Raw genomic sequence first — 21,042 nt, forward strand, 5'->3', positions numbered from 1 at the left:
ATGGCAACTAATATTAAATACTTGAAACATGTTTTGTAACGCGATAAATATAAAAAAAATATAAAAACTCATAAAACAATTTTGACGACAACTTGCAATGTATTAAATGTAATACAATCCTTTCGATATGTACATTTCTGAGTTCTTGGCAATGTATCAAATATAATACATAACAGTTTCATGTAAGGTTCTGTGTATTAAATGTTTTTAAATTCGAACGCCTTGTAAATATGTATGCATTAACAGATAGTAAATTCATCAAAATGTAGATTATGGAAAAATATTACTAATCTAAGAAATAAATGCAAACCTTCCAGTGCGAACCGAAATCTGTTGTTTCCGTGGCACCATGTTGATTATTACTAATTAATTTACAATGACACTTGTGTCCATTATTTTTTTCTATAACAAAGGAGGGTAGCTCGATATATTGATGACAGAATTATTTTGTTAGGTAATAAAGTGAACCTGCTAGATTTTTTAAAGTTCCATGTATCACGGGTGTTACAATGCCAAGATAAGGGTTAACTAATCGGGATAACAATCTTGAATAAAATGCACAAATAGTCATAAATGCGTAAAAGCCTTATTCCTAGCATTAAAATACATTCATAACTCGGGAAATAAACATCCCGTGCGTATAACGCAAATGAAAAATGCCCTTAATTACGGGGATTTGAACCCGGGAGCTCCAGTTTCCTAAGCATCTCTAAGCTATGGAAGGCGTTTAATAAAATAAAATTAAGGAATAAAACTAGTGTAGTTCTCAGACGCGCTTTCGGAGATACTTAAGGTGACCTTGGGATGACAATTGCAGTCGCACTACCACTGCTGCAGGAGTGTTCATGCGGGCGGTGTCACTGCCAATCTCATTGATAAAATGACTGACGGATTGAACGTTCTAATTGCGATAGCCATGCCGCATCGACAGCGACGTAATTTATCAAGGATATTACCGCCCACCACTATTTAGTACCGCCCGCCTCAACGCTGCAGTAGTAAATAGTAACTAGTAACGTTGCAACAATAAAACTGCTACAGGTACAGTCGCCAACCGAATACGCTTAAATATTAAAGTAGCTCCTAGTTAAAATTATGAAGTACTTACCAACGACATTCAAATGAATAAAATGACTCATGTGCGGCGTTGTCGATATTTGGCATTCGTAGATGCCGGAGTCTCTATGCTGTGGATATTTTATCTGTAACAAAAAATAAATAACAATATTTACTTATTTACAAATATTGGGGTAGATCAAAAATCAAAATTTCGATAATCAGAGCCAAAAGCATGTGCATCCGCGGAACACGGCACATATTTAAATCTACAAAAAAATCCCTAGGCTTTGACGACGGTGCAGCCCTAGCACTAACCAACCACTACCATTAACCAACTCTCTTCATTGTATTGTATTTTTACCTTGTTTTAGTTTAAATAAACTTGTTGTTGTTTTTTTTATTTACTTGTTTTGTGGCAGCTGTATAGTGGCTTTCAAAAGTATGTACCTAAAATATAAGTAGATTCAAGATCTTGCGGTAACGCTTTAGAGATTTTAGTGAGGAAAACGAAACTGTGTGTATTAATAATAATACCCGTGATTTGGTTGGAGATAACATTTTGTATCTACGGAAATATATCACAACTCGGTAGTAGTAACGAGTTTTTCTTTTTAATTTTTACATTAGGTATTCTTAATCCATATAGAGTAGACTACACTTTATCACTACACCGTATAAAACAAAGTCCCCCGCCGCGTCTGTCTGTTTGTATGTTTGTTCGCGATAAACTCAAAAACTATTAAACGGATTTTCATGCGGTTTTCACATATCAATAAACTGTTTCTTGAGGAAGGTTTGGGTACCTATATAATTTGTTAACCCGTGCAAAGCCAGGGCGGGTCGCTAGTTATAAGTAAAACTTATTTACCTGCAAGGTCCAGTCCTCGGAATGCGGAAGGTGAATGGCTCTAAATCGCTGATCGCTGGTGTATGTGTAGCGTCCCACGGTCAGCAAGTGGATGTCTCTGTGACGCACCCAGGACACTTGCATGTTCAGCTGAAACAATGACAAAATTATGATAAATTGACAAAATTATGACAAATTGACAAAATTATGACAAGTTGACAAAATTATGACAAATTGACAAAATTATGACATATTGACAAGGATATTGATGATATCGTTTCTTATGCAAAATTTATAATCATGCAAGGTTTATTTGTATATCGTATGATTTATCCTTACAATAAAAATCTATTAAATGTTCTCAGACAGTATTCATTCGAGATTCGGAAGTAAAAAAATTGTTATAAGCCCTATTTCTAAACATGACTCAGACTACTTATTAGTTTTATTACGCAAAAGTTATAAACTAAGATATTAAAAACGAGTAGTAGGTTAAAAAGACAAAAGATTTTAAAATCTTCTTGTTCACAAAATGTTGTCATATAAATATGGTATTTTCTGTTAAATAAATATTATTCTTATTTTTATTCTAAATTATGCTTAAGGTGAAATACATGCCAAGAAAATATTAATTATATTAATGTCCATAAGCGGCCAGCAGAAAACGTGGTATAATGTGTGTGGTATCTCTGATTCCTAAAGCACGACTCCTTAATTTAATGTTTCGTAGATTGGAAATTTCCTTTTAGAATTTAAATCGATACCCTCATCACGGATGCTTCCCCCTACCACCCCCCTTCAAGGCCGCTTATCACCAAAAGGGTTAAATTTCGATTGCGAAATTACAGAAAATCTCTCGGGTCTTCAGTCCAAAAATACTGAATAATTTAGGTTGAATTTAATGATAAGTGAGTTTCACAACAACAAAGACATGATCGTCTAGCCAGATGGTGATTCGATTTTTTTGACGACTGATTTTAATTTCAATATAGGTACGTCGAAAATTTGATCTAGATACGATATGGATCGGATATTTTTTTATGATCGGGTTCTTTATACGTTCATTTAATATATATAGGTACCTACAAATTTATTTAATTTTAAATTACTTAATTCTAATGTTGTTTTGCCTATGTAATTGAATTCCTATGACATAATTATATTAAAATTAGAATCAGCCTGTCTCTTCCTTACAATTTTCTGGTAAATATATACACAGTGTACAATCTACAAACATAGATAATAACTTAACATTGTATAAACATGATGTTACATTGTATATTCATTTAGAAATATGCTTATTGTGATAATGACTAGAATTTCCGTAAAATCCATTAAAGCCAGCATGGAACCCTATAAACGCATACCTACAGCTACAAACTCCAAAACTTAATAGTTGGCTGTCTTCACGTGAAAAATGACGCGCCACCTTAATCTATTACTTTTGTTTTCAACAACAAACAACATCCATCTACCAAATTGGCCTCGTGTTATTCCAAATTCAGGTGTTGTCAATCAACGGCAATTTGATAACAGCAAGTTGCCACCCCTTAATTACTTTTGAAGATAAATCAAATTAATTATTTAAACAAATATTAAAGATAAATTGTTTCACAATTAATTGCTTTATTTCGTCTCATTTCGCAACTTTCTCAGATTGAACTTGGGAACTGGATCTTAACTTAGCACTTTAGCTTGGCGTCGACAAATGTTCGTATAATTTTATAGAATTACCCGTTTCGATAGTACGATAATTAGCATATTACGTAACTATGTTAAGGGCCATAATTATGTACTGTAAAACGTTTTACGATACATTTGCGAATAGGTAATTCGCAACTCGTGTTGATTTTAAATACTCCCTTCGGTCGTGTTTTAATTTATCGCCACTCACGAATTTCGCACTTGTATCGTAATGTACTATACCGCCCTAGTGCGGTAATTAGCACAATATGTGCCTATTTCGAAAATTTAAAGGGCCATAATGTACCTACTGTAAAACGTTGTACCTACAATTACACGTGCGAAAAGGTAATACGCAACTCGTGCCGATTTCTGTATCTAATCATTTCAAAAAAGGAAACACTTTTATTGACGTGGGAAAAAACAGTATTTTTTGATAAGAACGAATAGAATGGGAGTCGATGTTCGAAAAATTGTAGGCACTGTTTTTTTATTTTCCCTATCTGGAACGATTTATCGTATTTGTTATTCGGATTCACGGGTTTTCAAAACTGTAGTGGGTTTTTACATTAATATCTTTTCTCTTAATGCCTTTAATATCTTGACTTTTTGATTTAGTAGTGTTACGTACCAACATTGTAAAACATGCCTTATGCTTTACAATAAGCTCTAATTAGACTTTTTACGACACTGCTAGATGAAAAATACGTAAGGAAAGATTGTTTCATATAAATCTTTATTATTTTGACCAAAATGATTCCAACAGCACCTTTGAATGTAGCACGGCAGCATGAATAAGTACTTGTACTTCAAGCTGAGCATTTCTCTCACTCGATTGCTTTGCTTCATAAACAGCCGGAACATGCCTGCACATTCAACGTGGCCATCCCAAATGGCGTGCGAAAAAAGGCATCAAGCTGAATATTATAATCTAAGGGCCTACCGCGAACTACGTTCGAAGTCTTGCCGCTCTGTCGCACTTGTAAATTCGTACGTAAGTGTGACGGGTGTCTGGTGTCACGAAATAAAATAGCGATCATTACGTCAGACGCGTAGAATTTAAACAGGCATGGTAAATCTCCTTTTAAAAGCATCTGAGTGAGATCTCGTTAGTGGGTTGTTATTTATGTGGAAGATGTGGCTGCCTAATGAGGTTTTTATTTATAAACTCCACAATAGCCTTAAAGTTGCATTGTCCCATTGTTGCGTTTCATTTTAAGCCAGAAGCTGTGACCGCTATGTAAATTGGGCTGGCGAAATACGAGTAAATGGGTCTCGTTAGACGCGTGTACCGCTTTATAGTTGTTACCCATTATGAAGGTAGGCTGCGCAGTTCAGCCGTGGTACCTACGCCTTTGACTTTATTTTATTTTAACCTTCATTAAATTTGTTATGGGGGAGGCCTATGGAAGGGGGAGGCCTATGTAAGGGGGAGGCCTATGTTCAGCAGTGGACGTCTTATGGCTGAGATGATGATGATGATGAAATTTGTTATTACACTTCATACAAAATTAAAATTGAGTTTTGAAAGTTATTCTTCTAATTGTGTGAATAGTGAAAAATGACATTTAAATTGCGGTTGTTATATAGTCGACAGTCGGAAATTGCAGCCGGCACGCGCGAGCTATGGCGAAGACGGTGAGCAATATAGGTCGCCGCTATTAAAACTTATCTTCCGTATACCTATAGGAAACACAGGACCTATTAACGCCACGTTCTACTATGATGCCGGGGCCACACTAACGGCAAACGCCGAGAAACGTCGTTGATTATCGCGACAAAACTGACACTTTTCATACGGCCACACTGGGATTATCGCGATAATCACCGGCGTTTCCCGGCATTTCCCGTTAGTGTGTGGCCCCGGCATAAAAATGTGTACAGTTTAAGAGTCACTTGATATATACCTACAGTATCTCGTTTTATACTGCGTGTATTTTTGATACGATCACATAATAAAAGTGTACCTAGTTATTTTAGGCTATGATGACCACAGTTTCATACGTACGCAATTACGCATACGTAACTACGCGTTCGCGTTAAGACTCATTTTGTATGGGATTTTGAACAGCGCGCCAAGCGGGAAGTTTTGGAAACTCAACGTACGTCACGTCACGCAATCGAATGAAATTTACACTGGGGGTACAGGTCAATCAGTATTATGGCATTTAAAAATATCATTAAATTATAATGATAATGTTAACAGCCATTATCATAATGCAATTACTTATTATCTTAAAGATGATTATTACGAGTATAGTTCCGAGGCCAAAATTGAAAAAAACTGGATACATTACTAATAGGTACATTTAGTTTTGTTATGTCTGTCTGTGCGTCAGTTCATCCACTTGTATGTCATAGTCATAAACATGATAAAAATTAATAATATAAATTCTTTGAACTTGTATTGGTTGACTTTTGGCTCCGACATGCCTTTAGGTGTGCGCAGTCCCCTTATGAGTAACTCAAAGGTTCATAATATGGTTAATATCCTCATTACAAAGTCTGCGATCTGAAACTTACCGTCTTGTTTCCTATGTTCTTGACACGGCAGTTCAAGTAAGCTGTCTTGCCGAGCAGAGCAGTAACGTTCTTCGAAGCGACTTGGTCAAAATACGGGCCGGTGCGGGGAGTAGGGCGCGGATCGGCTGCGCCGGGTCGGATGGCGTTGTCCGCTGAGCCGGCCGGAGCGGCCGTCGCCGAGGCGTTGGCTGGTGCCTTACCGAGCTCACGTTGGGCCGATGACACTGTTGACAAAACAGAGAAAATTATGATTTTTCCATTAATTATTCTAGAATTTACAGAGAACAAGATGTTAAATAATAGCGACATCCTTCACTTTTTGTTTTGTCCTGTCCCTTTTTTGGGTGTTCCTTTTCGAAAGCCTTTCAGCAATGCCTAATGTAGATTGTAATATTGGTATAGTCAGTCCGTTTTGCTACTTAAGATCAAGTACGCCATAGTAGGTAAATGTAGGTATGGCGAACTTGATCTTAGAAATCGGACAGGCTATATTCCTAAGTAGGGTTTCCGTTCAAAAATTTCACATCTACATATAACCAAAATTGACCATATAACACACTTTACTGAATATTTATAGTAAAATGTTCTGTGTAACTATATATATATACCTCGGCAGACCTCAAAAACCGGGCAGGTGTCACAGAATGTAGTCTCAGGTATATTTAGTAATGTTACCCTCATTATCCTGCTCTGTTTCCATGGACGTATTTTGCGAAAAATCTTGCAGAGTTAAGTCCTTTTGTCACGGAAAGTATTATACGAGTTCGCTGGTGTGGAAACTCCGTAAAACCGATCACGCGTAAGCACATCTCTTCAGTACCGGTGACGTCATCACACGTGGAACGCTGAATGTCCCATAAAAATAAACCGGGGCATATTTTATAAAATTACATTTTACTGATTTCTGCTTTCAGAATGACTTTTATTGTCTTCCTAATCATTTCAAGTCATAAAATTTCGTATTAATATATTAACATTCCACCGCTCATACTCGTACAATATTCCCGATCACCGCTTTAGTAAACAATTGCGTATTTATTCTTTGTTTAGTAACATTTTAACTACGAAAAATCTATTAAGGTAGGGAAATATAATTGTGGAATAAACGAAAAGCTACAGCAACAGTCAAGGAGGATGTTTAGAACTTTATGTATAACTAGAGTCTGGCTAGCCATAAATTGTTGACATATATTTCGTTGTTGTATCACCAATTGTCTATGATATGATTTAAAAAAAGGTAAAAGTCAGTTGTCAATTTATTTCATTCATTAAAATTGTTTGCGGTCAATAAGGGGTTTATTTTAAATAATATTAATACTGTCAATACTGAGTGAGGTTCGCAAACTATTATTTAAGATCGTAAATAATTACGACAATGTGCGCAGTCGACATGTAGCGTTGAATAACGAAAAACTGCAATGTTTACAACTCCTAAACAAATGTAAACAAATTAGGAGGTTGGTGCTCTATAAATATTTTGATATTTAGCATTTAGCATATTTGGCATAGTACTTATGTATTTTTTTTGGTGACGGATTAATATTACGGTATTATCGAGCTAGGTCTTATTTACACTACATTTCATTTTTCGCCTTGTTACAATGGTGTATGGTGAGAAAGTGTTAACATATGTGTTTATTGTTGACTGTACTTTGACGTCAACGTATATACTTATATCCTTAGGTACCTTACGTGTGCACAGAAAATCAAAAATATTTTCTAGTATCAAAACTATAAATTCCTACTACACAAAGTGTGACCAGCCCAAGATTTGTTGAATTTCCCGCCAAACATTTGTGTAATATTTCAGTAGCCAGACTCTAGCTGTGCCAGTAGGAATTCGGTCTGTGTCAGTAAGCAGCTAATTTCTAATCCTAATTTCTCTCCTCTCCCCTGGAGGCGGAACTTGAAGTAAAGTTGACAGATGCATATACTGTAGTCCAGATAAAATATTTTACAGTTAGGTACCACTAAATAAAACTACACTCCAAATTCAATAGTTTTTTTCGCCCTCATTCAAATTTTACACGTGATTTAAACGACAGAGTAGTAGGTGTATAGTTATCGGCCGATACAGCAAGCGAAAGCGAAGCGGCCTGCCTGGCAGGGATGTTGCGGATGCAGATTTTTTGACATCCGGGGATGCGGATGCGGATGCGGATGTCAATATTAGGTACTTAGAAAACGTCAAATATTACAATTTTAATATGTTTTTATTAAAAAAAACGAAACGTTTAGTATTTCAGCAAGAATATATAGGTGCGTTATATTTAATAAACAGTAACTTCGCCGACTTTTCTGGATCTAGACGATTTCGTTATAGGTAATGACTAGGCCTTTACACTTACGCCGCCGCTAAGACGTTCCTGTACCGACTTGTTCGACATCCGCATCCGCATAAGCTCCGTATCGATTTTATGCCGATGCGGATGCAGATGCGGATGTTGAAAATATTGCGGAAATTCCGCGGTTGCGGATGCGGATGTTCGCAACATCCCTGCTGGCTAGAGCGCCACTCACCGTGGTCTTCTTCAGACTCCTGAGGAAGACCACGTGCCCCTTGTAACCTCAATGCGTTGCGAGACATTAGCGAATGATTCGATTTTTTTCGGGAAGGCATGGTAATGCGTATAAAATGCGAGTCCCAAATCGTTTGACTCCGCAAACGACCAGTGCCGGATTAAGATATTTTGATGCCCTAAGCATTTCTAGATCATGGTGCCCTCTCTCCCTAGGGTCATCAAGATTTCATTGATTTTTTTTGGTAAATTGAGTGACGTTCATTGCCGCATTACAGCTGAGAATGGAAATCAGTCACATCATTTCATCACGAAAATTGACAGTGCCGCAGAAGTAACGTTGCAATAGAGTACCTAATGCTGCTGCAGTCGCCATCCGAATGTCACCTTTATCATATCTTAGAATGTTATTCAAAACGCGAGCGAAGCGAGCGCGAAAATTGTTCGATATAAAAACGCAATTTAATAGACAGTTGTACATTTTTACTTTTAGTATGGAAATCAGTCACATTATTTTATCACGAAAATTGACAATGCTGCAGCAGTAACGTTGCAACAGAGTAATGCTGCTGCAGTCGCCACCCGAAGGTCACCTTTATGATATCTTAGAAAGTTATTGAAAACGCGAGCGAAGAGAGCGCGGAAAATTTTGGATATACAAATTAAAAACGCAATTTGATGGACAATTGTACATTTTTACTTTTAGTCCTAACCAGGCGCGAATCCAGGATTTCATACAGAGAAGGGATGGGACAGTTTTTTATCAGCCTAGCTTTGCCTAGGGCTCAATATTTAAGGGTCTCAGCGAGGTTGTTTCCATACAGAAAAGATGCAAGAATGCAGAGCTTGGAATTGACCAAGTGAATTGAATTGGCGAATTGTGAGCAAGGCAGAAGGCCCAGCTGCGAAAGAGGAAGGCTTGGATTTGGATCCACGCCCAAGTGTAATTAAGGCAGAAGATCAATTTTGCCGTAAGGCAGAAGGCCTCGCATAAGTCCTAACGCCGAACTGCAAAAGAGTGGCTTGAAATCGAATCTATGCATGTAATCACGACTCTTCTACTGCTCGCTCTTTGGCTTCACTCGAAAGCGCTACTTGATAGGATGCTTTTAGTTTTCGGCTTTCACGGGGCCCCTTATAACACTTTGACAGTTAGGTCCCAGGATCGCGGCTAAGGAGCAACTCGGCTTGGCCGACAAATCTGGCGTGCAAGAGACCAAAATTCGCTATAAAATCGGTAACCTATGTCGAAAAAATCGGCTGGCCACAAGCCCGAAAGCAAGATTTTTTTCCATGACTTTAAGGGCCTCCGCGTAAGGTCAAATCGAAAGCCTACTTTGGAGATGTTCTTACGTACCCTCACTCTCTTACTTGATCCCTACGACTCTTCGTTATTAGATGGGTATTTGTACACGTATAAAAGTTTCATGTAGGTACCTACTCCACGACGACTGCAATGCTGATGCAGCCTGCGCGTTTTTTTGCCTACGGTTTTGGTGCCCCCTAGACGTGGTGCCCTAAGCATTTAAGCAAGTGCTTATTTTGCTTAATAGGGTTAATCCGGCACTGCAAATGACAGAGGTCAACGTTTTTTTTAAAGTACCCACCTTCGTGGCCATTTTTAAGTGCTTGAAGGAGGCGATACGTATGAATATGGATTTGATATGGATGCGATATAATTACGATTAGGTATAATTCATGACGGAGAAAATTAATAATTTTAAATAATTATACGCGTGTTGATATGTGTGTTTATTTTACCACTACGTAACTATGTAAAATCATTTTTAGTTTTCTTGATTACTTAATGTTTACTCAGTTTTCCAAAAGATGGCACTGTGCAATGAGGGGCAATTAATTTACTGTCGTTTAATTTTGTTGTATTATTAAATCAACATAATTATTTAATTAAATTTGTTGCTATCCGTACCCCCTCTTCTAAACGTAGAGTTAATTTGGCAAAATCCTTCCTCGGTGGCTTATTCATGTCAACACGTATTAAATTAGCGCCATCTGTTAGTTTATCAGGGTACTCTATAGTGGTAGCACATATTTGAAAAATGTTTGCCCCTCCTTCCTAAGTAGCACCATAAGATTCAGGGGCAAAATTAAGTCAATCGATTGTTGTGGCTACCCCCCATTTTAGGGGTTGAATTTTTATAGCATATAACCTGGCCGGGGATGTTGTCGACAGATTAGTAAAGTTTGCATCAAAATCTGTTCAGCCGTTTTCACGTGATGCGCGTTCAAATAAACAGACAAACAGACAAAAATTCTAAAAACTGTTCTGAACGTGTTCTGTTATCGATTCTAAGTATCCCCAGCCAACTTTTTTTCGAATATCTTGCATGTACAGACTTTCGACCCTCTTCAGCTTTATTATATGTATAGATAGATCATGTTATGAAACTGTTATCTGAATGGTCTTTACAAATCCTATCTATAACGGTTTCATATCCTTAAGATAAAGTTCGAATCGCCCGCTAGTAAATAAAGAAGTTTAACAACTCCCATACAACGCCGCGAGAATCGACATCACAATGTAGATCACACTTTTATTGAAATTTAGTACTTTGTGAAAACACCCATTTCTGACTGGTTCTGGTTGTAAAATACCTAATGACATCTAATGTCCTGAACATTAGATGTCATGATTATAATTTATGTAATATTGAGGTGATCGACATAATAATACATATTAATAATAATTATGTTAAAATAAATAAATTTTCACTCACCTTTAAATACCTTGGTACTCACATAATACCTACTCGTATTACCATTATTCAGAAAGCTCAGGTTTTATTCAGAATTAATGGGTAGGCTATCTATCTAATACAGTGAAATAAATTTACACTTAACCATGTACTACAAGTATTCATGTTTGGAAAAGTGCGGTCGGGTCTAAAGGAACTCATATATCTACATTAATCCGATTATTACCCCATTTTATATGCAAATCGTAGTGTCTCTACCAACTCCGTTATTCCAGTGTCCGAAGATTGCATTCCAATCGCTTTACAGAGCATGTGGAGGTCGGATATTCAGTTATTTTTTACAGAGGACTAAAAATATGGTAGAGTACGACCAAGAAAATTTTGCAACGATTTTGATAGCACACGCAGTGCAAATATTATTTTAAACGTCAAACTTCTATGAAATTGTGACGTAGGTATAAATAACACTTGCACTGCGTGTGCTATCAAAATCGTTGCAGACTTATTTTGAACAGACTCTACATATATTTTTTTAAAGTGATCGGAATCTACGGTTAAGTTTGGCGAGTTACTTATTTGGGCCTACCCTGTAAATGTTACACTGGTTGCTCGAAATGTCAGCTCGCCCACGCTCCGACAAAGGGAATATGTGATCAGAGTTTAAGCTTGAATAATTAATGAACAATAATAACAGAGGATAGTCGATAAAAGCGTTTTTGTAATATAATCAGTAGTTATTGGTCAAGTCGGTCAACCGACGGTCAGGCTCGTTCAAACCTAGGTCACGTTTTATGCCCCATGTATAGATAATGTAAATATAACTTGTGAAAACATTGTTATGCCAGGTGCCCGGACATCTTTGCAATAACCAATCTCATTGTCCACCCAAACTTCAATCCATAGACCGGTATACTGTTCACTTTTTCTACAATAGTCCCAATGCCTGCTGAGACCGATTCATTGGCGTCTATTGTTGCGCCTGTGAACGGGTACCAGCAGGCGTTCTACATGACAGGGTCTCTACGTGTTGGGCCTATATCTCCACTGCCGTGTCACGCGCATCTCATGTAACTTTAAAAGTTGAGTTTCGAGATAATTACGTTTAAAGTTTTAAAGATTCAAATGCTGTTATCGTTGACGGTTCATCATAATTTTTTTATTTTTTCTAATCTACATGTCGGAAATATGGTCATAGAATAGGCCCTTTAATTTTTTTTTCGCATAATTTGAATACTTTTCATTTTATTCAAATTAAATGGTTCCGCATGATCAACTCTTCCATACTATAGTGGTCACAAGAAGTCATGTAAGTCAAGTTACATGACATACGCGTGATCAAACGTGACACGTATTACTTGACCAATATTGTTGTCGTATAAACCAAGCGCTCGGCCAGTCATGCCTAACTCCGACAACTTAAGAAACGATGGTGATATTTTGGTTGTGTCAGTCATACAACTCAAGTTAACTGAGTTGTGCCTGACGCCACCGGCAAAAAAATTAAGTTACATGAGTTAGTCATATGCTTTTCTCAGTAAATAATGAAGATTTTCAAAATTTTCTTTTAGAAGATATATGTTTAATGGTTTTTAAGACGATTTAGACTGGTTATCCGTAACTCATGTAACTCGAGTTAACGGAGTTGGGCGTGACACGGCAGCCCACGCAATCGCCTATCAGAAGACCGGGATATATAGGCCCGTAAAATCCAAAATGTAAATATACAAGTAGATAAAATGAGTACTCACCCTGTAGAATCGGGTATAACCCAAGTAGCACAGATAGCTCTATAACTACTCACTTTTAGTTCTATCTAACGCTCTGTGCGTATTAAGACACTTATAAGAGCACACTCGTGGTCCTACAGCTGTATAATAGATCTCAGTGATATTTATATAGCTTAGGGCTGATTAAAAGCTGCATTACGGCTCTGAAAACTACCATTAATACGCAAAGAGTGATATAAAGGTATATTTGCTACGACCCTATACAGCTTTAAGGGTTATCAAATGCTTTAACCGTTATAAGGTCTGTTTAGTGGATAAAATTACGCCATGTGCTGTATAAGGAGGTAATTGTGGACTTTTATTACGTTGACTTATTAAGGGAACACAAGTGAACTATTATGAAGCTAATAGACGTATAATGGAACACATGTGGCACATAATACAGCTTGTCGCTTAACATGTTTACCGCTAAGCAGCTTTTATTACACTGACTTTTAAGGGAGCACGAGTGAACTAATATGAAGCCAATAGACGTATAATGGAATACATGTGGCACATAATACAGCTTATCGCTGAACGTGTTTACCGCTAAGCAGCTTTTATTACGCTGACTTTTTAAGGAAGCACGAATGAACTATTATGAAGCCAATAGACGTATAATGGAACACACTTGGCACATAATACAGCTTATCGCTGAACATGTTTACCGCTAAGCAGCTTTTATTACGCTGACTTTTAAGGGAGCACGAGTGAACTAATATGAAGCCAATAGACGTATAAATGGAACACATGGGGCGCATAATACAGCTTATAGCTGAACATGTTTACCGCTAAGCAGCTTTTATTATTCTGACTTTTTGAAGAAGCACGAATGAACTATTATGAAAGCCAATAGACGTATAATGGAACACATGGGGCGCATAATACAGCTTATCGCTGAACATGTTTACCGCTAAAGCAGCTTTTATTTCACTGACTTATTATAAGGGAGAACGAGTGAACTATTATGAAACCAATAGACGTATAATCGAACACATGTGGCGCATAATACGGCTTAGCGCTGAACATGTTTACCGCTAAGCAGCCTATTATACTGCCATTGGGACTGGCTGCATAGCGGCTGTTAAAACTTTCACAAGATGCCTTATAACTGTTTAGAGGTTCACTATAGTGTATCGAAATAACGACTTGGACTTTATAGTGGTTCACTTAAGTATCTTTATCAGATATATAACAGTCGTATGCTGCATATAAGAATTTTAACGGTTCACGTTGCTTTTTAACATTGACCGCCATTTTATTGTATATAACCTATAAAATTGAAATTGCTTTTCCAACTTTTAAGGGTAACAATAAGGTTTTGTGCCTGAGTTCTTAACCTAAATCATTAGTTTAGTACTTCCTATAACGTATTATTAACTTTTTATCTCATAATTCTGTCCAAACCACTGAAATAGTTTTTACACATAGCTTATTTATATCATTAATTTAAATAAATACTGATTATTTTCGTGGCGCACTGAAATTTTCTTAGATAATGTATATATATAATGTCAATAAACCTGCATTCCCAAACATCTTTCTCGCATTAATATATAAAACATAACATTTAACTAAACACTTTAACAAAATGACTTATGGTGTCGTTGCGCTTAACGTTTTTGCTTCAATATAAATATGTTCACCTCTGCGTTCGTCGTCACTATACAAAATTTAATAGCTGATTTTTAAGGCAGAGGTGTAAAAGTATGTTATTAATTATCTTTTATTCAGCCCAACGTCAATCTTTCCCGGTATTAGGGCGCACATGTGACATATTAGCTGAATAAAGGGTAACTGGTGGTCTCTTACCCAGTCAATATACACCTCTTGTAACTCCTGTTACCCCTTATAATGCCGTTAAATTGCTGCTACAACGCTCTTAAGTAGCTATGTGAACTTAAGGCTGCCTAATTTGTGCCCATTTAAGAGTTATAAAAGCTGAAAAGACGCTTATACAGCTCTTATGCAGCTTTTATATTCCAGCTTCAAGCGTATTCGTACCTCATTATGCGGCTGCTATACAGCTAATCTGTGCTACTTGGGAAGTAACCCGGTAGATCTGCTCTGAGCATTTTATCAGTATTAAGCCGACCACTGACTAACAGGCCGCCGGACGATATCGGCCTGTCACTTAGAACAAAAATTTGACAGTTCCGAACAACTGACCGGCCGATATCATCCGGCGGACTGTTAGTCAGTGGTCGGCTTTAACATAAACATTTTTGACAATTATGAACTAGAACCATTTTTTTTGATGCAAGACACACCCGTTGTAAGTTTGAAAAATATTATAAGTAACATGACCTCATTTTTCAAAACCATACATGATATGGTGGCGACAAAATCCGCTATTTTTGACATTTAGTCCCACAACTGAAATGAATGTAAATATACCTTATAATTCTGTTGAAATCTGTCAAACGATGTAGCCTACTAAACTCGAAAAATATTACTGGCGAACAATATCGTATTTAGTCTATACCCTGTACTAATTTACTTTAGCAAAATTAAAGGTCCATTAATAATTCAGGATCAATCAGACTACACAAAGGTACATAAAGTACATGGAAGCAGGATTGTAGGGCAGACCTTGTAGAAAAATGAGGTTCGTTTCTCAGGCTTCCAATAGTCGCTTTATTGGAACTTGATATCTTTTGATTTATTCAGCTGAATTTTCTTCTGCGTAGGTACAAATTTTTGGTAAGGTTTTTTCCTGAAAGAGTAATATTGTTAGTGTCCGACCGAAGATTCGATTTCGGTCTCTGCCAGTTTCGGCCAAAAAATCATGTTTCGGCCGTAGTTTCGGTTTCGGCCAAAAATCTGCCGAACCTTTCCGAAACTTGCGAAATGGTAATTCGTACTATGAGACTAAACTATGTGACAGAGACCAAAAGTTGGGGAACGAGTAGGACAACAATATTAATATATTGATTTATGTATACAGAAATTGATTGGTTTATTAGACAACACAATTCCCCTAATGAGGACGCCACTGCATGGTCGACGCGCGATTTTATTAAAATTTTTCAACGATTTTAACAAGTTTACAAAAGTTTTGGTTTCGGTTTCGGCCGAAACTGGAGCCAAAGCCAAACCTTCGGTTTCGGTATCGACAAAAAACATGTTTCGGTCGGACACTAAATATTGTATAGTCAGCAGCAGTAAAAGCAGGGACAGGAACCGGTTACCTTAACCGGGGTTTTTCATAGGGTTATTTTAGAGGTGTTTATAAAAACCCCTACCATAACGGTAACCGCTTAATAAGGTAACACTTTGATTCGGTAACCGTATCAGATCGAGTTAACCTCTGTTACCGGTAACCGAAATAAAAACCCAGTCTATTCAGTTACCTCATTATGAGGTTTTTGACCAGTTCAAACGATTGTAATCTTTACGCACACTTAAATTCAACTTATTATTGAATAACCGAGGTTGGCATGGGCGGTCTATGAAGCCTCCAGCACAAACAAGTTTTTTTGCCTTTCCTTTGTTTATCGTTATACCCTGCGATCATATATAACCATGGATACCGCCTTTAGGAACATTACCGTTCAAATTCTCGGGCCAAATTAGCACACATACACAATTACGCCTACATTCAAATAAGACGACGCGTTTACAGAGCCTGTAATCAAAGCTCGTAAACAAAATAAGAGTCATCTTTATTACACTAATGGTACATAGCAAAGTGTAGATGAAATGCATATAATGTCAATAACTACCAATCAGCGACATTAATCCGCTAATAACCTTCTTGCTGTACGTACTGGCCGCTGAGAGTTCGCGGTTCATATTTGATTAGAATATGACTTGGACAGGGATAGGTTTATGCCATACAGTGAAGAACCAGTCAAATAATTCACGTATAATAATTTAATGCAGATTAAAAGATAACTAGTTAAAATGTTGTTATGACATGACAGACTAACTCAACATAAGTAAATATATCATTGTTGTATAAATGTATTCCGCTATAATAAGTATTTTGTATATTTTATTATCAATCTTGCATGGCAGTGCGAAGTCACGTTCAGGTATAGTCTGTCCGTTTTTCTAAGATCAAGTACGCCATAGTAAATGTATGGCGAACTTGATCTTAGAAATCGGACTGGCTATACAGTCTGCATAATTTACATGGGTACACGAATCGGGTCAAAAATATTTGAACAGGCGGAGTCACAATAAATCCCCACTTTCAGTTCAGAATATTTTATATGTATATAGCTGGTCAAGCAAGTTTGTCTGTAGAAAAAGGTGCAAAATTAAAATTTTGTATAGGACCACAGCCGTTCGCGCGCTTACATTTTCTAAATTTGCCGCTCTTATAATATTTTAAACTTTCGCGTTTTGAACACATATTAACTCACATTATACGAAACGAAACTGATTTACGTCGGTAAATCAAGGTAATTGAATATAATTCGCGTTAGACCCGTCTATAATGTGAGTTAATATGTTTGCCGCTCTTTTCTACTGACGGACATGGCTTGAGAGAGAGCCTACATATATGTGACAGTAGAGGGTGGATTCAAATGATCAATATTTTCAGATAATGTGTGTATTTGTTAAATTAATTCAGTGAAAGCATAATAGGAAAAATGTATCTACATATAGGAGACCGGGTATGATTATCTCACGGGTTATATCTCATGAATAGAACATATTCTAGATATCTTGCCAGGCATCCACTCAATTTCATGTCTCTCTAATTGGACAGCTTTTTTCCATAGTTCTCTGCGAATAGCATCTTGTGGGAATCTGAATGGAAAGGAGAAGTGGCATGAAAGAGCCAGGTTTTGAAAGAGCCATTTGCGTTATTTCGGTAGTTTTAGAACAGATTTGGTTGGCAATATTATTTTTAGGTGGCAACACTGATTTCCTGTCACCCACAAACATTTGACAGTTCGCTGAAACCAACAGACGCCGGTACATCGAGTTAAAGATTTTGGCACTCAAAAGTAAGTTTTTTGCTTCATTTAAGTAGTTTTTTGGTATTTTTTTGTTAACAATTATAGGCAAACGGATTATAGATTCAGTTTGTGCATATATTTGGCCTATAGCTCCATAAAAACTAAGCTGCAAAAGGTTTGATATTGTTGTTATTTTGAAGGTTATATTTTTTTTTGGAACCAGTAGTGAAAGAGCCGGATGAATGGGCCTTGAAAAAGCCGGCTCTTTCATAACTGGCTCTTTCATAACCATGAAAAAAAAATTTTTTTAATAAAATAAAATAATACTATATACCCACATTTTTATTCGTTATTAAATTATTTGCTTCAGATATTGCATTATGGAGAACGCTGGTCGAAAAAAACGAAAAAGACCCGAAAAATCGGTAATTGAAGAGGCAGTCGCTGAAGTTTTAGAAAAATGTCAGTCTATAAATAAAACTGCACTTACCTTCAATATATCGAGGGCTTATTTAGCAAAAATAGTTAAAAAAGCAAAGAATGCTGGTGAATTACCTTATAAACACTGTCCTAATATAGGAAATAAGCGTATTTTTACATCTGACCAGGAGACCATGCTAGCGGATTATTTAAAGACTGCTTCTAAAATGGCTTAACAAGACATCAAACTAAGAAACTGGCATTTGATTATGCCATGGCCAATGATATTTGCCCAGATAAATGGAAAGAAGCCGAAACTGCTAGTGATGATTAGCTCAAAGGGTTTATGAGCAGACACAAAGATTTAAGTGTGAAAAAACCTGAAAGCACTTCTCTATCCCGTGCAACAAGCTTTAACAAAACCAATGTGGGAATGTTTTTTGAGAAAGTAAGCACTGTTTTACGCATACACAATTTTCCGCCCCATATGATTTTTAACACCGACGAAACAGGCTGCAGCACAGTCACCAATCCTCTTAAAGTCATAGCTGAAAAAGGCTCTAAACAAATTGGTCAAGTTACCTCAGCTGAACGAGGAACATTGGTGACAACTCTGTTCTTTATTAATGCTGCTGGTGGTTTTTTACCGCCCATTTTTGTGTTTCCTAGAGTAAACTACAAGGATATTATGTTGAGTAATGGTCCGCCTGGAGCTCTAGGCTTGGCTCAAGCTTCTGGATGGATGACTGAGGACTGTTTTGTGAAAGCACTTGAACACTTTGTGATGCATATAAAGCCATCAAAGGAGAATCCAGCATTGATATTAATGGATAATCACAGCTCTCATGTGAATCTCAGAGTGGTTGAATTTGCCAGACAAAACTCAATTATCATAGTCACATTTCCACCGCACTGCAGCCATAAACTGCAACCACTAGATGTCACAGTATATGGGCCTTTCAAAACTAGATACCGCATTGCCATGAACGAATGGATGTTATCGAACCCTGGTAAAACGGTGACCATGTATGAAGTTGGGCAATTCGTAAGGGAAGCATATCTGTCAGCTTTTAGTCCCCAGAATATAACACAAGGATTTTTAAAAACAGGAATTTACCCCTTGAATTCGAATATATTTAACGAGGCAGAATTTTTATCATCATATGTCACTGATAGACCGGATCCATCACAGTCAAATGAAGCTAACGAGTTGAACTTGGAGGGAGAAAATATTGAAGCTAACTTAAGATCAACACCTCCGCCTTTTATAAACGCACTTCAAGCTGACAAAGAAAATGATATAACTGACCAGAATATCAGACCATCTCCCCGTGTAACATCTACTCCTAGAGATGATGCGATTCCGAGTTCTTCTGGCCAACAAATAATATCACCGGCAATGATAAGACCATTCTCCAAAGCGGGCCCCAGACTAAACACTACACGAAAGAGCAGAAAAATGGCATCTGCCATAGTGACTGATACTCCAGAAAAAAATAGATTAGAAGAGAAAGAAGGTAATGCAAAAAGAACAAAAAATATAGTTAAAAAAATGACTACAAAACAATCCATAAAAACTCTTAATAGAAATTCAAGAAAAAACCGGAAAACTCACCTTTTCAAGATGACTCATCTGATTCATCCAACTCTATCGTATTAGCTGAAGTGAAAAAAAAGGTTGTTCGAAGCAAAAAAAACTCCAAAACAAAAACAAACAGTGATAATTGCACAGTTTGTAGCAAATCATATGAAAACAGTGCTCAAGATTGGTTTCAGTGCAAAATTTGTTTTGGTTGGGCTCATGAGTCTTGTGGCATTATGGGGCAATTGAATTTTTTTTGTAAGATATGTTTCTAATTATGTGAAAAATATGTTACATATTCCATGTTGCTAACAGTCTGATTTTTATAATTAATGAATAGAGAGATATTTAAGTTCAAAATTAGCAATATTACTTTTGAAGTTCCTGAGGATTTATTGATGTTGGTTTTGATAGAAGGTTTATATTTTATTTATTTTAGAGACTGTTATTAATAAAAAACCGCCTATATGTTAGGTTATATAGTAGGTATATGTACCTATGACTAATTAATTATGTTAAGATTAAAGCGTTACAAACGATTACTTAAAATGACTGATAGAATTAAAATTTTGTTAAAAATGTTAGTAACTACTTAAAGAAATTTGTTATAATTGTATTAAGAGTTTTTTTTTCATGTCGCATTTTTTTTTTTTTTATAATTTTCTTAATTTAGCGTTGTAATACGAACCGGCTCTTTCAAAACTTGTAGCAGCTCTTTCAATACTGAATTGTTTTGAAAGAGCCAAATGACACATTTTTTTGAAATGCATATCTCGTTGATTTTTATATATTGTTTAAGATTTGTTTGTACGAAATTACATGCTCAAATAAATAAAGAATAATTTATAAACAAAATAATAACATTTTTTTTATTGTAAGTAGTCTTTTTTCCTCCGTAAAGAAAACTGGCTCTTTCATGCCACTTCTCCCCTAATGTAAAATGACAATACCAAATTTGATTATTAATTTGAAATAACTAGGTAGTTTTTTTATAGCGCCATCTCATGAAATAA

The 21,042-nt window shown here is 36.5% G+C and overlaps 1 protein-coding gene across 2 annotated transcripts in view; it reads right to left on the bottom strand.

Moving 5' to 3' along the window:
• Nucleotides 1-21,042, bottom strand: part of LOC134806868 (uncharacterized) — a 114,105-nt gene that overhangs the window by 14,304 nt on the left and 78,759 nt on the right. For both annotated transcript variants that reach the window (XM_063780278.1, XM_063780279.1), the window contains exons 3-5: nt 6,113-6,336; nt 1,928-2,056; nt 1,109-1,202 (exon numbers count right to left, since the gene is read on the bottom strand). In XM_063780278.1, the coding sequence (XP_063636348.1) occupies nt 1,109-1,202; nt 1,928-2,056; nt 6,113-6,336 (447 nt within the window). The remainder of the gene's footprint in view (nt 1-1,108; nt 1,203-1,927; nt 2,057-6,112; nt 6,337-21,042) is intronic.

This window comes from Cydia splendana, chromosome 3 (genome assembly GCF_910591565.1).
Source record: "Cydia splendana chromosome 3, ilCydSple1.2, whole genome shotgun sequence".
NCBI classification, from domain to species: domain Eukaryota; kingdom Metazoa; phylum Arthropoda; class Insecta; order Lepidoptera; family Tortricidae; genus Cydia; species Cydia splendana.